The 14,569-nt window shown below is 48.7% G+C and overlaps 1 protein-coding gene across 2 annotated transcripts in view; it reads right to left on the bottom strand.

Annotated features, from left to right (window-relative positions):
- nhsa (Nance-Horan syndrome a (congenital cataracts and dental anomalies)) overlaps positions 1-12,553 on the bottom strand; it is a 51,483-nt gene extending 38,930 nt beyond the window's left edge. For both annotated transcript variants that reach the window (XM_086224522.1, XM_086224521.1), the window contains exon 1: positions 11,946-12,553. In XM_086224522.1, coding sequence (XP_086080648.1) covers positions 11,946-12,225 — 280 coding nt within the window. In that variant the 5' untranslated portion in view covers positions 12,226-12,553. The remainder of the gene's footprint in view (positions 1-11,945) is intronic.
- Positions 12,554-14,569: the final 2,016 nt, after the last annotated feature.

Genomic DNA, 14,569 nt, shown 5'->3' on the forward strand with positions numbered 1-14,569 from the left:
GGATGAAACACGGCGCTGATTCAAAGATCAGGGCAGTGTGCCCCTCCCCGTGTCCTGCAGTCCTCAGACTGTGTTTAAACCAAGAGATCAGACACTCATAATCTCCATTGTCCCGTCCTGGGTAGGAGACTGGGTCCTACCGTGGCCCACTTTACCAAGCAGGGCCATCTGCAGAGTCACAGATGGCTCTGGCAGAGTCTCGCAGGATCCCACATTTAGATGGCGCGCTGTCGTGATGTGATCTGCTTTAACCAAATGAAAAATCCCTCCAACTCCGCTCACAGGCAGTCGGAGCAGAGAAATTGTTTTTGCTCTTGATAAGTCATCATAATCTGCCTTGGTATGCAGTCGGGTATTTATTATGTTTTCGAGTTCAGAATAACACAGCAGCTGTTTTTCACACCGTATCAGAGGCTTCATCGCGGCTCTGCGACTACAACCAGGATCTCCTAAAACATGCGACATGTGCTTTTGATTACTGTGTGTTGTTCTCATCCGTCGGGGCGAAGTCGCTTTTGATCCACCTTCATGCACTCGCCTGATCAACACACCTCTGAAAACACAGCGTTTCAGAGGCCTCTGCGCTGACGGAGGTAACAAGAAGGCTGATTGGCTGGGCAGAACCTGCGTTTATGGCAGGAATGAATGGACCTCATCAGGGTGATAAATGAACCATTACTGTCACGAGCTGGTGCCACGGTGGCATTTAGCCCGACAGCGAACAAACAGTGAGGCCGTAAAACGAAGAGCAGGACATGGACACGCTTTAATGACACACGTAGTGAAAGAATCCCAGCCATCAATGTGCTCTGCCGAATGGGCTCAACTGGGACATTGCTTTCTTTAGACAGAGCGCTACCAAGGTAACTGTCCAGACATGTAGTGAATGGAGAGACTTCCTCCTGACGGGCTCATTCAGCATGGCTGAGACCTGATTGGCTGCCGGATGATGGGTGCTGGGCGCAATCCCAGCATGGATGCCCTGACCTTGACCGTGGTGAGGTGGAGACGGGAGGCAGGGTCTGATAGGTGAGTGCGCCTGGGCTTTGTGTCCCTAAATGGAGAGGTAATGACTCACACAAAACTTCCCAGCAGCCAGCCAGCTGGCACGCAGCTCGCCAGCACAAAAAAGTAGCTCTGACGCATGGCAGCCGTTCAGCCGCAGCTTTCCATTTCATTTGCACAAATGCGTTCACGCCTGGATCTCAGTCACACGCGTTTCTCTTTTCTGGGGGATTGTCTGACATATTTACAGTCTGGGGAGTGCCTTTGGATCTCGCTGGTCATTTTTGTGCTCAGAACTAAAATTAGTCTTGAGTGATCACTCCAAACACTCTGGATGTGGAAGGGCTGACGACACAGAGAACAGACTGAGAACACGCTGGAGGCCACATGACACATTTAATACTTCTGCTTTTAAAAATGATGCTACTGTAACACATGTACACCTCAATGTTAACTTCAGAAATTCTTGCTTAACCCTTGAACACTTAGAGCTCCACCGGTGTGATCCAGCCGTCCCTGCAGTGCAGGCCACCGCATGAATGTGACGTTGTTTCCTCCAGTCACAGCTGGGATTCACGAGGGGACGGAGAGGTGAGAGTGAGCAATTATTCCCCTTCTTTCACTCCTGTGAAATTCAACCTTGGAATCAAGTGTTTTTTTCCTAACCACAAACCACATTAAAAGAACAAGACTAACAGGGAGGCGTTTTGAGTCTGAGCCGTAGCTGAGAGGGAGGAGGTTCCCTAACCGGCACCGCCGTCGCCACAGTCCAACGCCTCAGAAATTCTCCCCAACATCCTTGAAATTGTGAGACTTTTCAGCAGGGTTCATGAAAGCTGGTTGAGTGGAGAGACAAACACAGTGAACACACAGAACCTATTTGTAAGTGTATCAACATTTTGTCACCGTCTCATCCACTGTTATTGTTCAAAAGTCGTTTCGCCATCCGGCACTAATTTGGCTGCTTGGCGACCTCATCATTCGTCTCTGTAGCAGCGAATCCAGCCGGATGGACCCTAACAGAGGGGACCCTGCCCCCTCCCACAGAACCCGGCTGGGCTGAACCCCAGCACGATTTCATTACCAACATTACAAGATACATAAAAGTAGTTTGCTAAAAACCACATGTCAAAGACGTTATGGAATCGTGCGAGGACGCTTGACCTTGCACGGCCATTAGAGAATTGGCAAGAAATAGACTTCATGAGATATCTCAGCTTCTCACATGCTGCAAGGAACCAGTTCGAAACAAACAACATGAGGTCTGCTTAGGGTCCGCGGGAGGTTGGGAGTCTAACAAGAAGTCCACGCATTTAATCAAAGTCACCTTCCGTCAGACTGACAGCCCACAGATTGCGGCAGCACCTTCAGGTACTTTCCCCCACCATCCGGCTACCATTTCAGATGCAGCCTGAGGGCGGGAATACTTTCTTCACATGAAGTGATGAGAACAAGTCCCCAGCAGGCTGACCCTGCATTAGTCCTGTGATGCAACAGTGGTCTGCAGCTCTCCATTTCCCATAAATGACTCACTAAAAGAGCTATTTACAAGCCCCAACTCTCCCGAGCTGGAAGCAGTCAAACCACAACTGCAGCAGCTAAAAATCCAACTCCAAAAAAATCTTAGTCATTTGTGTTTGAAACATTGACACTCTTGCGTTTGTGTATATGGGAAATGAAAAAAGTGAACTTTGTGTCTCGGCTCTCACAAGGAACCGTGGCCGCGTTTCAACTGAAAACTGAACTGAAACCTTGCCACCAGTGACGGCGCCATCAAAGGACGATCAAACACTGACGCCTGGTGCCTTTCAACCTTCGGTTTCAGTGCTGATCTCTGGTTTTCACCGTTTCTGAGCACTTTACGAAAATAACTGAGGAGGAAAAGCTTCCCAGGCAGTTTTTTCCATCCCAGAGCATCTATCATCGCTCTGCTCAGAGGGACAGTCCCTGCAGTGTTTGTCTGGAGGAGCCAAAACATGCAAGTCATTTAGTTGATATTACTGCTGCTGAAGACAGCAAATTTGATTTTTCCCAAACATTATTTCTCCCTCTGGTGTGCCACTCCCTGTCTGTCTGGCAGTTCACTCATTGTAAGAAGAACAAGGACATTTTTATATCACATTCTAGGCTGCAGACCGAAACACATGCATGCATTCCCTCAGCGCTCAGATATCAGTGGAAGTTCCCTCGAAGTCAGAATTGAGCTCTGAGAGTGCAACCTTTATATTGGTAACTGGATCTCCATCCGTGTCTTGTAAACATGTGGGACAGAGGGAGGTAAACTGGAATCCTGTGCTCTCATCAGAATGAAACATCTAATAGTCAGAGACTCTGTGGAGGTCGCATGTGTCATGGGATCAGTAACAGCCACCACAGTCAAACCTGACAGCTTTTACTTGGAAGGCAAATGAACTTTGTCCCTGGTTCAGACTGAGCCACAAGACATGTGATTACTCATTCGGCAGCAGGGAAGCTCAGAAAGTCCAGAGAGGCCTGAGCTCAGCGCCTGCTTGACAAACTAGGATCCCATGAACGATGTGTCCCCTTTAATTATTTGATCAGTTAGTAGTGCATCAAATATTAACCTAAAGCAATTCACCCAGAGTGCAAAGTCCTGGTTCTGGGAAGATTGGGAGTATTATTAGTCCAACTGAAAAGCAGAACATAATGGAGAGCAGTGAGCAGGTCATCCATGTTTTGCTGCTATAGCAGGATGATCTCTCCCCAGTGGGCCTGCTGGGAGCGGCACTGGCTGAATCCCAAAATAAGAAACTGGGATAGAGAGATGAGTGAGAGCGACCCAGAAGCTCACAGAAAGCATGCAGTCAGAAAAGAAGAACAAAGTATATGAATGCCTGCGGGGGCAGGCAGGCACAGAAATTAGTGGCAAGAATAAAAGATGAATCTGAATGGCAAGCAAATGTCCCAAAGGAGGAGGGTGAAAGGAGGGAGGAACAAAGGCTGGAGTAGCGGCACTTCAGAGCACAATGAAGAAGAGCTGACCTGTCCGGCAAAGCCCGGTAGAGGCCTGCCATTAATCCTGCTGCTAGAAGGAACGTCCTCTGGAGCATTCAAGCAGCTACATCTGGCACGGCAAGAGAAGAAGAACTGAGGCAGTTTTCCAAACTGTAGATGATTGACTGAGTTGTTGGGTGAGATTTGGCATGGATGCAGAAATAGGTCTCACTTTGAAGATGAAAGTTAGAAAAAGAAAGAGAAAGAGTCTTTGGTGAGAGGCAGAACGACTGTATCCAGATCAGCGAAGGCGCTTCATAAACACTCTTCACCCGCACCACTTACACTGAAAGTGTCAATCAGTGTGACGAGTGAGGACACAGCAGATAAGACCAGGAGTGGAGCAGTGGAGCAGACGGCAGCTGATTAGACCTGACAGCCATTTTCCATGAACAGAATGGAAAACGCAGAACTAGAAAATGGCAGAATTGTTTCTGTCAGACGCTTCACGTGTAGTTTCAGTGGTGGTTGAGTTCTGAGGGTGAACAACAGATCAACAGGAAACTTGATATCACAAACATTCATCTCTCTAGTTTACACAAGAGTGTCAAAATTGAGCGGGGAGCTGCAGGACGCTGCACGCCTCGGGTTAGCGTTTCATTTGAACTCTCTGCACTGGCATTAGACACTTTCATGTGATAAGAAACTTGAGAATTATGTTTGAAAGGACGAGGTAAAATGTGTCCACTTACTGGAGCGTAAACGTCCTCGAATCCAATAAAGAGCAAGACAGTCCTGCTCGCGCTGCTCTACTCCCTGATAGCACCCAGAACGGGTTTTACACAGGGATTCAGGGTCACCGCGATGACACTGCTGGGCTTGTCTACCCAGAACCGGACCAAGCCCTGGTGCAGGGTTTCAGGTAGCATGCCAGCAATCAGAGGAATGGTCCTGGTGTTCTTTTCAAGGGACATCAGTTCAGAGCGGTGACCCCGCTGCAGGCTTCATGGTGGAACATTCTATCCTCTCATTCCATGATGGTGCATTTTATAGAGAACGACCAGGAGTAACGGGCTTTGGAACGGGACGAGTAGAGAATACTCCACCGTGATTGGTGGAACAGTGGCAAACCCGCTGTTTGTAGTTTTGGCTGGGGGAAGAAAAGACACCGGCCTGCCGACCAAAACACACACGGCTTCCCTCAACACGGGAGGAACAGGAGCTCCGTCCGGACGATCAACCGCTCCACTTCAGCCAAGTGAGGGGAAGTCAAGCAAATCAAATGACCTCAGCTTAAATGTGGGAGCCATTCATCTGCCCTCATATCCACAGGTGCCTCTGAACATCACCAGTGTGAGGGCGGGATGATTGTTGACGGTTCACATTCCAGTTAAATCCCAGTCTAAACACCTGCGTGGCCTCCGCTACCAATTCAAGTTTCCTTCCTGTTAAAATAGAAGGTCAGTTACAACTCCTATTTCACCGGCACTCTCTCGCCTCAGAGGAGCGCATGTTTGTGTCTACATAGGAGAGGTGCACGTGACTGCGTAGCGCCAAGATTCCACTGGAGAGAGAAGAACCTCTGAAAGTAGAATGGGAGGATTAGCTGAATATGCAGCTGCCTCTGACTGTCACAGTCTCAGAACCTGTATCTCTCACTTCCTACTAATCTCCCCGTGAGATAACAAGCTACTGAGTAAGAAACAACCTCAGAGGAATTTTACGTTTTTATCTTCTCTTCCTGTAAGAAGACGCTTTTCTGTAAGAGTGATCCTATTGCGTAATATTTAAGTCTACTTTTGTGAAAATGGTATCCTGGGAGGAGGGTCAGCTGAGGAGCACAAAAGCCTGGTGGGAGATCATATCATTTAAAGACAGTGTGTGTGTGTTTGTGTGCGTGTGTGAGTGCGTGTGTGTGTGCAGGGCAAACCCACACAGGTGGCCTGGAATCCTCGGAGCCAGTGGCGGCAAGACAAAGACGAGCCCACAATAGTTTTATAGCCCTCTGAGCTGTCAATATTTCTCCAGGTTGCCACGGAAAAGAATGTGGGAGATGTTGTAAACTGCATGGAACAGTGAGACTGGTTTCACTGGAAGTCAGACGTGTATTTATTTGCTCTTTGGACAAAACCGTTACAGTATTAACACCAGCTACAGACAGAACGCAGAGCCAGATGTTCCTTCATGAAGCCCATAAATACAGGTGAGGTGAGGACACGACGCAGAATGAAAGAACGGAGCACCTCAGTGGGTGATTTAACTCTGACAATGAGAGCAGTGGAGGAGACACGACCCAACAGCAGCTCTTCCTCAGCCACGAGTGACACTGGACAGGGAGCTGCTTTCAGTTACTGACTGGACTCTGGCAGTTTAATTGTGTGGCTTTGGACAAGCTTTGGCCGCTCGGCTGACCTGTGGCTATTCACTATCATGTCAAAGCTCCAATCCACTCTAATTGGCTGGTCAAGTCTTAAAAGCCCGAGTGATAAAGCAAGAAAGAGGCGGCTGTGTTTGCTCTTTTGTGTTTTGAAGGGGGTGTATGGGGGGGTTGGGAGGTCAGCAGGCTTTTGAGGTCAGGGGGAGATGACTTTGCCCCCCTGCAACCACCACCACAGCCACAACCACTTCTTCAGGAGATAGCTTATCATTACCCCCAATTTCTGTAATAGCTTGAGTGCCCCCCTGGCCTACCAGAAACAGGGGCCCTCCAAAGGAACCTGGTGTTACAAAAACAGGGATTTTCTCATGCATACATTCCAGTGGCGAGGCCTTAAACACAAATGTTAGCCTATCCACCTGAAAATATACAGCAGGCCGGTGGAGGGATTTCTCTCAGTGCGTAGATGCCCAACCTCAGAAGCACTTGCTCTCGTGGAGGGTCCCGCCGCAGGAATGTAAAGAGTAATCACTCACACATTTCCCTCAAGCAAAGCAATGAAAAACCTGATCCTCCATTTTAACAAAACGTCTCCTTTGATAAACAAACACAGTGTGAACCCAGACCCCCCCCCCCCATCTTCTCTAATCACACCAGCCATCCAGGCCAATTTAGGGAGAACACGCGGGGGGCAAGGTCCCAGAAGTGCAAGCAAGCACCGTGGTTTCCTGGTCACTGGCTTTTTGGAATGCTTGACTTGACAGAACTGTTCAGCAGAAACCACTTCAAGCGCAGGCCAGCGACAAGTCGAGGGCCGAGGTGCTGAGACGCACGCGCAGCTAACGGAGCGGAGGGGAACCTTCGCTCCAGTCGGTGGAACGACCACACTCCTCCTTTCAATGTCAGATAACACTCAGATAAACAAGTCACTCACAAGAACACGTTTCACCACATCATCACGTTACTAAGAACCAAAGTGAACTAAGGCTGTTCTTTCTTACATCAAGGACCCAAAACTGCAGAGTCAGTGCTGAACTTGATCCCAGAGCCAGGAGAAATAAACTGGACTGATAGAATATTTCACGTCAGCTATAAGAAAGTAGAATGAAAACATCAAGGCTGTCTGGGCCTCCTCAGCATGTGTCTGGGAAGCGAGGGGGTTGCTGCAGGAATGAGCGAGCGAGCAGCTCTTTGAAACCTCCTCTATAATTAGCGAGGGTACTATATCAGTGGCAGGTTGTCTGAACCTGCAGGAATATGTTTAGGGTCCTGATAATGAAAGACAGGGAAAAGAGGAAGGGTTGTTCAATGTTAAATGTGCTTTTTGTTACCTTTCTTTGTGCAAATGATGTCACGGTTTTGTTGGTTTCTCTCCAAATGTGCTGCAACCACAACTACATGATCAGAACTGCACTAAAGTGTCACTGCATGTTGTGTTTTGCTCATGATAGTTTGTGATATTCCAGAGTGAACATGCTGCAAACAAAACACAACAAATGAGCAAAGAAGTAAAAGTACTGCGTGATGACATCACAACAAGTACTTGAGGATGCGACGTGTACCAGAAGGAGTTAATGAATGAGACATGAAGAAAATGGGAGGCTGGATCAATGCGGGACTTATTTCTATGTTCTTCTTTAAAAACACGTGTAGTTCACCTACATGCTTCTGACACACCTGTGTTACACGCTTGTATGACCAGGACTGTTTCTGCAACGTTGCTATGTGACAACAACATAGACGTGTAACCGCCGTGAAGAACTATTGACATCATGTTGATCCAAATCAGTTCCGCCTTCCACCACAATGAGGGTGATAGTGGCAGAGTGGCGCCGTTGGTGGACTCAGGAAAAGAAGATGGCGGCCAAAGTGTTGTTTTGTGTAAAATGACTGAATAAATCAATGATGCTGATTTTCAGCCACGTCGCTCTCCGGGGTCGTGTGTAGTTTTATATGGATTCGGCCACCCGGTGGGGAGAGAAGTGGACTTGGAAGGACAGAGATTTTTTCATTTCCCATCAACATAAAATGGAATGAAATCATTTGACTCAATCTTTCCAGAGTTATCAGTAAAATATGATGTACATGTTATTAGACCACCTGGATGGAACATGGGAAGTTGTATTTTCAGCTCTAGTTTGAAGTTTTAGTAAACGATGTAGAGCTCTGTTGTGATATCAACTGTGTATCGCATCCCCACGTATCCTAACATGTATCGTATCGTGAAGTTCAAAAATCAATCAATCAACAATCCACCCAAAAACCTGATAAATAACAAGAAAACTGGTCAAATTAGATCTCACTCTCACAAACCATTTTCACCGCTACATCACCGGAGTTCTAACAGTGACTGATATTGATCTGGGATGTGGTGCGCATCGACTCGCGCGGCAGCCTCACTTAGTAAATCAAAGTCACAGTAATGGCCTGGCCGGGCCGGGTCAATGGAATGCAGGCGAGGAGGACTGTCGGCTGGCTAATGCGGTTGCCAAGTCAAAGCCACGCTGGTGGAGTTTATAGTAGCATAAATGATGTGCTGCTGCAGTCCACAGAAACTTTCATTCCAGGCCATGGAGGCTCTGGGAGCTGCACGGACGTCACTGTGGCTCGGGAGTGAAATCAGGAGACAGGAAAGATGAATGCAGATGACTCAGTCTCGTCCAGCAGTGGAAAACAGCAGCAGCGCCGCTGAGCAGCCAGAGTGCAGCTTCTGGTCGGTCTTGACAGCGTGTGTCAAGTCAAGAAGTGAATTAGTTCATTTACAAGCATTTCAGCGCAGCTAAATATTCCATTATTATTCTCATTTTGTTCTTGTGTTTTCCTGTTTATTAACTTGAGTTGCAGAAACTCACCGTTTGAAAAGCAAACGAATCCTGAACTCTGTGGGAGTTTTTTTTTTTTTTGGAAAACGGGTTTGTTCCAGTCTCTTAAATGTAATTTTGTGTCATTTATGACAGAAAATGAGGCGTTGTGGATGTTGAGAACACAAACGATGGGATCTGAACACACACTTGGGGCTCCAGGAAGTTGTGATGAGCATTTTTCCAAACATCCTGAACCATTTATCAGCCTGAGGATGGATTGTGAAACTATTTTGCTGATTCATCAATGATGTGGACGCTGCTGCCCTTTCACATATGAGTTGGTGCTCAAAACACTGAGCCGGTGTTTCAGAGCTGGGCTGAATTTGTAGTTTAGAATCACAAGAATATCATGTAAGACCATGCACACAGTTTGGATTATGGATTTAGCCGGATCCAGGCCTCGTGAAGATATCTTACATTCATGATGAGTGTGTGTGTGTGTGTGTGTGTGTGTGTGTGTGTGTGTGTGTGTGTGTGTGTGTGTGTGTGTGTGTGTGTGTGTGTGTGCGTAAGCTGCGCCAGACAGGCAGGCCAGTACTACTGAACTACTGTTGTATTCCACTCACTAAAGCATTTCCTTTGATTGCTATTGTGACAGACAGTGTGGAGGAGGAACGTGGGGCACTGCCAGCCAAGCGCACTCGCATCAGAGAAGCCAGAGGGCCACAAGTATCACATCTCTCCCTGCTTGTCCCACCAGTGCAACTTAATACCCAGCACAGTGCTCGCACTCCCTCTCTCTCTCTCTCTCTCCCTCCCTCTCTCTCTCTAACATGGGACTGAACCAGTGCCCAGCCTGGCTGCAGAGCTCTGATGGTTGTCCAACACTGACATTGATGGGGTGTCACAGGAGAACTGTCCAAACACAGGACAGGGGGATACACGCCAGGCGCCCAGCTCACATGTGTGTATGTGTGTGTATACTAAAGTGTGGTAGTCGGAGGATGTGTGAAAGACAGAGAGAGTGCTTGGGCACACACCATCACAAAGAAACAAACACCTTCCAGACATCTCCGAGATTGTTTGCTTGGATTCCTCAAGCCATCTCAATCAAACCCCGCCAGCTGGAGCATCTCCTGCGTGTCCATATATGGACGTGCTGCTCTCTCTTGATCGAGAATAAAAGCTTGATAAGAGAAAGAACCTCAAGTGCATCGGTGTCACAGCTGGAATTTTAAAAACACACCTGTATAAAAATGGTTATGGCAGCGACTGAAGGGTGTGTGATTCACTCCTGGACCACCACTGCCAAAAAAAGGGGCAGCTACCATGTGACGCCTTCCCTGTGGATCCATTTCTAATTCTTCATAATCAAGTAGAGTGAAGCGAATCAGCAAGTGTCCTTCAGCAGTCGTCCTGTGGACACGACGCAGCCACATCATAAAAGCCCACCCCGCCCCCTGAGCTCCGGGGCCTCGAACTGCTCCATTTACACTAATTGTCATTCAGATGAGGGGGGGCTCTGTTGTTTAAGGATGCCCCTGACACTGTTAATATGAAAAGAGCAATTAAGAGTAATTAGGCTTTTGCAGGCAAAAGAGGTTATCTGGTAACATAGCACGCAAGATCTCCCACGCAACAACGTGGCATGAAGGACTCGCAGCTGTAATATGAACTGAAGTCCTTCCTTCCTTCCTTCCTTCCTTCCTTCCTTCCTTCCTTCCTTCCTTCCTCGGCAGGAGGTGATGGAGCCTCTCGACCAGCTCCGCCTGTGTGCACGACCACGCAGCCAACTCAGGTGCCTCTGATGTGCGTCCTCCATACCAAACCAGTACCAGGACTCAAAACAGGCACAGGCCAGCAGACAGAGCCAAACACAAAGCTTCACATGGCTGCTGCCAACACAGGAACCTCTGCAGACACCCGTTTAATCGGGTTTAGGAGAGTCACATATGTGTTTAGGTTACCGAGGCTGTTCTGTTCACGGATAAATACCTTCAGGCAAACTAACCCATTCAGGCCACAGGAAACAGGGTCTGGGGTGCATGCAAGGACTTGCTCAACATCAGGTGAAGTGGAGGAGATCCACCAGGGTATGTCCATGCTGGAGGAACAGTTCCGGGCAGGACCAGCACTCAGGGGCTGCCAGGGCGCTCAAGTTTCCAAAGAGAGTGGGCTGATACATAAACACACACTCAACACACAGACACAAACCAATATGATAACCCCCCCCCCCCCCCGTGTGTGTGTGTGTGTGTGTGTGTGTGTGTGTGGTGGGGGGTTTAAAAGGGCCAGGCGTTGGCCCCATGCTGTGTTATCAGGGTAATGAATTCTTCCAGGCAGCCAAGCAAAGGTCAGTCCATGAGGCAGGACGAGCGCTGACTCCATCTTCATCAGAAAACAATAAAAAGGACTTAGGAAAACCCCTCGCGAGCTCCCGGTACCCCTTAACCCTGGCGGAGAACTCGCCTGTAACAGCAGCTAGCAGCAGCTCCCGGCTGTCACACGCCCCTCCGCGGGGGGAGACTGGAGCTCTGGTTTTACGCACCAACACGAACGGAATCATGACCAGAAATAAACTGCCGCAAAAGAGCTACTTTACTGCAAACTTTTCCGGTACTTTAGGCAAGTTTTTAAAGCTAATGTGTGATTCTGGTGCGGGCCAGAGGCTCGGTGCTGGGCTAACTTTGTATCTCCGTCACAGCTGTCCGTGATGGAGAGAGCGCGAGGCTGCCGCCGCCGCCTCCTCCTCCTCCTCCTCCTCCTCTTCCTCGTGCCAGACCCATGAAAACTCATGTACTTACGCACTGCCTCCTGTTTGGGGTCCAGCTCGGAGCAGGTCTGCTGGAGTTGGCTGATCTTGCCCTGCAGCCCCCTGACCCGCTGCTGGGTGGAGGTCAGGTCGGTCTCCAGCTCTTGGAATATGGAGCAGGCGTGTTTGGCCAGGTCCGACAGCTGCCGCAAGGTCCGGGATAGAGCCACATTGCTGATGGAGACCAGATCCTCAAAAAGTAGACCCTCGTCGTGGGGGATTTGATACCTGCACAGCAACTGGGGTTCCACGACTCTTTTGGCAAATGGCATGTTGGTGTGGACCGGGTTATAAATCCAGCAAAAGAGACCCAAGAGTGGGTAGAAAGCAGCTCGCTCCCCTCCTCGGCCCCTGATCCAGCTCGTCTGAACTCAGCTGCTGCGGACGCCCCCCATCCTCTCATCTGCAGGGCAGGACTGGTGTGCTCCTCGCAGCGGCGCCGGCTCATCTGCTGCTCCGGGCTGCTGGCTTTTTTCTCCGCTCCACACCAGAGGTGTTTTTTTTTCTTTTCTTTTTTTGAAACAAGGCGCGGATAAAACCCGGAGCGGATACTCGGGGATCCGGATTCTCCCGGGCTGACTCCGCAGCCACTAGGATGAACACTGGCAGGAGCAGGGCTGCGGCTACAGAGTTTATGCAACACAAAAAATACACAACCGTGGGTTAACTATGAAATGCCATCGTCTGTTAAGGGCATACATAATCCTCCTATGCTGGTGCAGTCCCACAGCCACCTTCTCGGGTCTTCGAGCCACTTTCCAGTCTAGATGGCAGAAATAAAGCCAGTGGTTCACACTAGCGAATCCTTCACCTGAGCAATGGCATTTTGCCTTTCAAGCAGTATCAAACATGTTTTTTATTGCAGCATCACATATTTGTGACTCAAGAATGCAGCAGGAGCCAGCCACGCTATTTAGCTTCAAGCTAATGTTGCCCTCAGACCCCCAACTACTAACAGCTAAACTGTCCAAAAAGAAAAATCAGTTTCCAACCTCTCAAGTGCAGCGTCCATAAGCTCAGTAATCCACAAACACTTTGATTTGAGTTCGTATGAAATCAGCTGGAGTGCCACTGCGGAGGCGCTAGCTGATCGACGCTAATCTATGAGAGTGAAGATAAACTGGAGGCGCCGTCACCACGGTAGCTCAGTCACCCTTGAACCTTCACCTGGAGCGGCCAGCTCAGCGGTCCAGAAGCCATCCCATCAGAACAACACCTAACACTCAGATAACCTATCGATGACACTGATCAGGCGACGCACAGCTGCAACCTGAGGGCACACGAACGATGGAAAGTAATCACGATATCTTGGTAGTTGTACATTGATCGGTGTGCTTCCCTGCTGTCAAAGCTGTGAAATCCTGAATATTTGCGTCAGTTATTCCCTGCGTGATGCAAGTGTGCGGGCTGGGGTTTTACTCTGTGGTATCCGTGTCTAGGTTAATCTTCGCTTTCACCTCTGAGCGCGCAGACCTGACAGCTTAGGCAGAGCTTCATTCACATTTGCTGAATGAGTGTTTAGTTAAATCCCAGCTGACGGGCCGGACTCAACAGAGGTGACAGGCGAAAGCCCTTCCTGTGGCCTAACTAGTGTCCACACCAAAGTGCAACCTTTGCAAAGCCCGGCGGGGGACAAAGGAGAGCCGAGAGACGTGGTGTATGTCGTCATCTTTGAGTAATGGCGTTGCAACAAAGGCCTAATCTTTGTTGTGAGAAGAGTCAGCTTTAAATTTTGGCCAGTGGGAGAGATGCAAATTATTGAGAAGCCATTGCATGTTTACACTTCGTCACACTTGAAACAAAACCTCTGCATGCTGGTTTCCCTTTATCCCAATAGAGTTTGTCGTGAACAGAGAGTCTCAAGATGCCCCTGTTACTGAGGATTTGTATTTCTGCCTCTCCAGCTGGACGAGGCATTAATAGTAATAACTGCGTGCTGTAGGTAAAAATAAGCCGGTTGCTGACTTTGTGAGCGAGAGATGGATGGCAATTATGTGAAACTGCTATGTATTTAGACAACACATGGCTGACACACAGAGTTCCCTGGTCACGTGCAGCTGCCATCATGAAACTCAAGCCCAACACTTTTAAGTGTTATTTATAGTTGAGTGAGAAAAGGCTCCCTGTGAGGCTGTCTGCTTTCATAATGCATGAGATGAGATATAAATATAAAGCTGCCATGAGGCGGCAGGTAGTGACATGTCGGACCGGGCTGAAGATCGGCGGCGTGCGAGCGCCTCGCTGACGTCTCTCACCCCGACTGAACTCCTCCTTGAACACCTCATTCAATTTAGGGGGAACAAATAATGCCAGAATTACGTTTTGATCCATAATTGTCATTCCAGAAGCTAAAAGGAGGGATTATAAAATGAATCATGAAAAAAAAACAAAGTTAGCATACGGAGGACTAAAACAAAAACAGGTCAGGGCAGCGTTGCAGTAAGAGGCGCTTGAATGCAGCATAAACGAGGGATAAATAAGTATATGAGTGTCTAAATGGGAGCCAAGTGTGTCAGTGGGTATTTTTGGCTGCGGTGGTGGAGGCTCTGGGAATACAGCCATCAGCGTACTGTTTGACCTTTGCTTGTTGTGTCTGTGTCAGAGAAACAGCTGCTT

This window comes from Aulostomus chinensis, chromosome 14, assembly GCF_037954235.1.
Source record: "Aulostomus chinensis isolate RoL2024-O1b breed Wild chromosome 14, RoL_Achi_v1.0, whole genome shotgun sequence".
Lineage (NCBI taxonomy): Eukaryota > Metazoa > Chordata > Actinopteri > Syngnathiformes > Aulostomidae > Aulostomus > Aulostomus chinensis.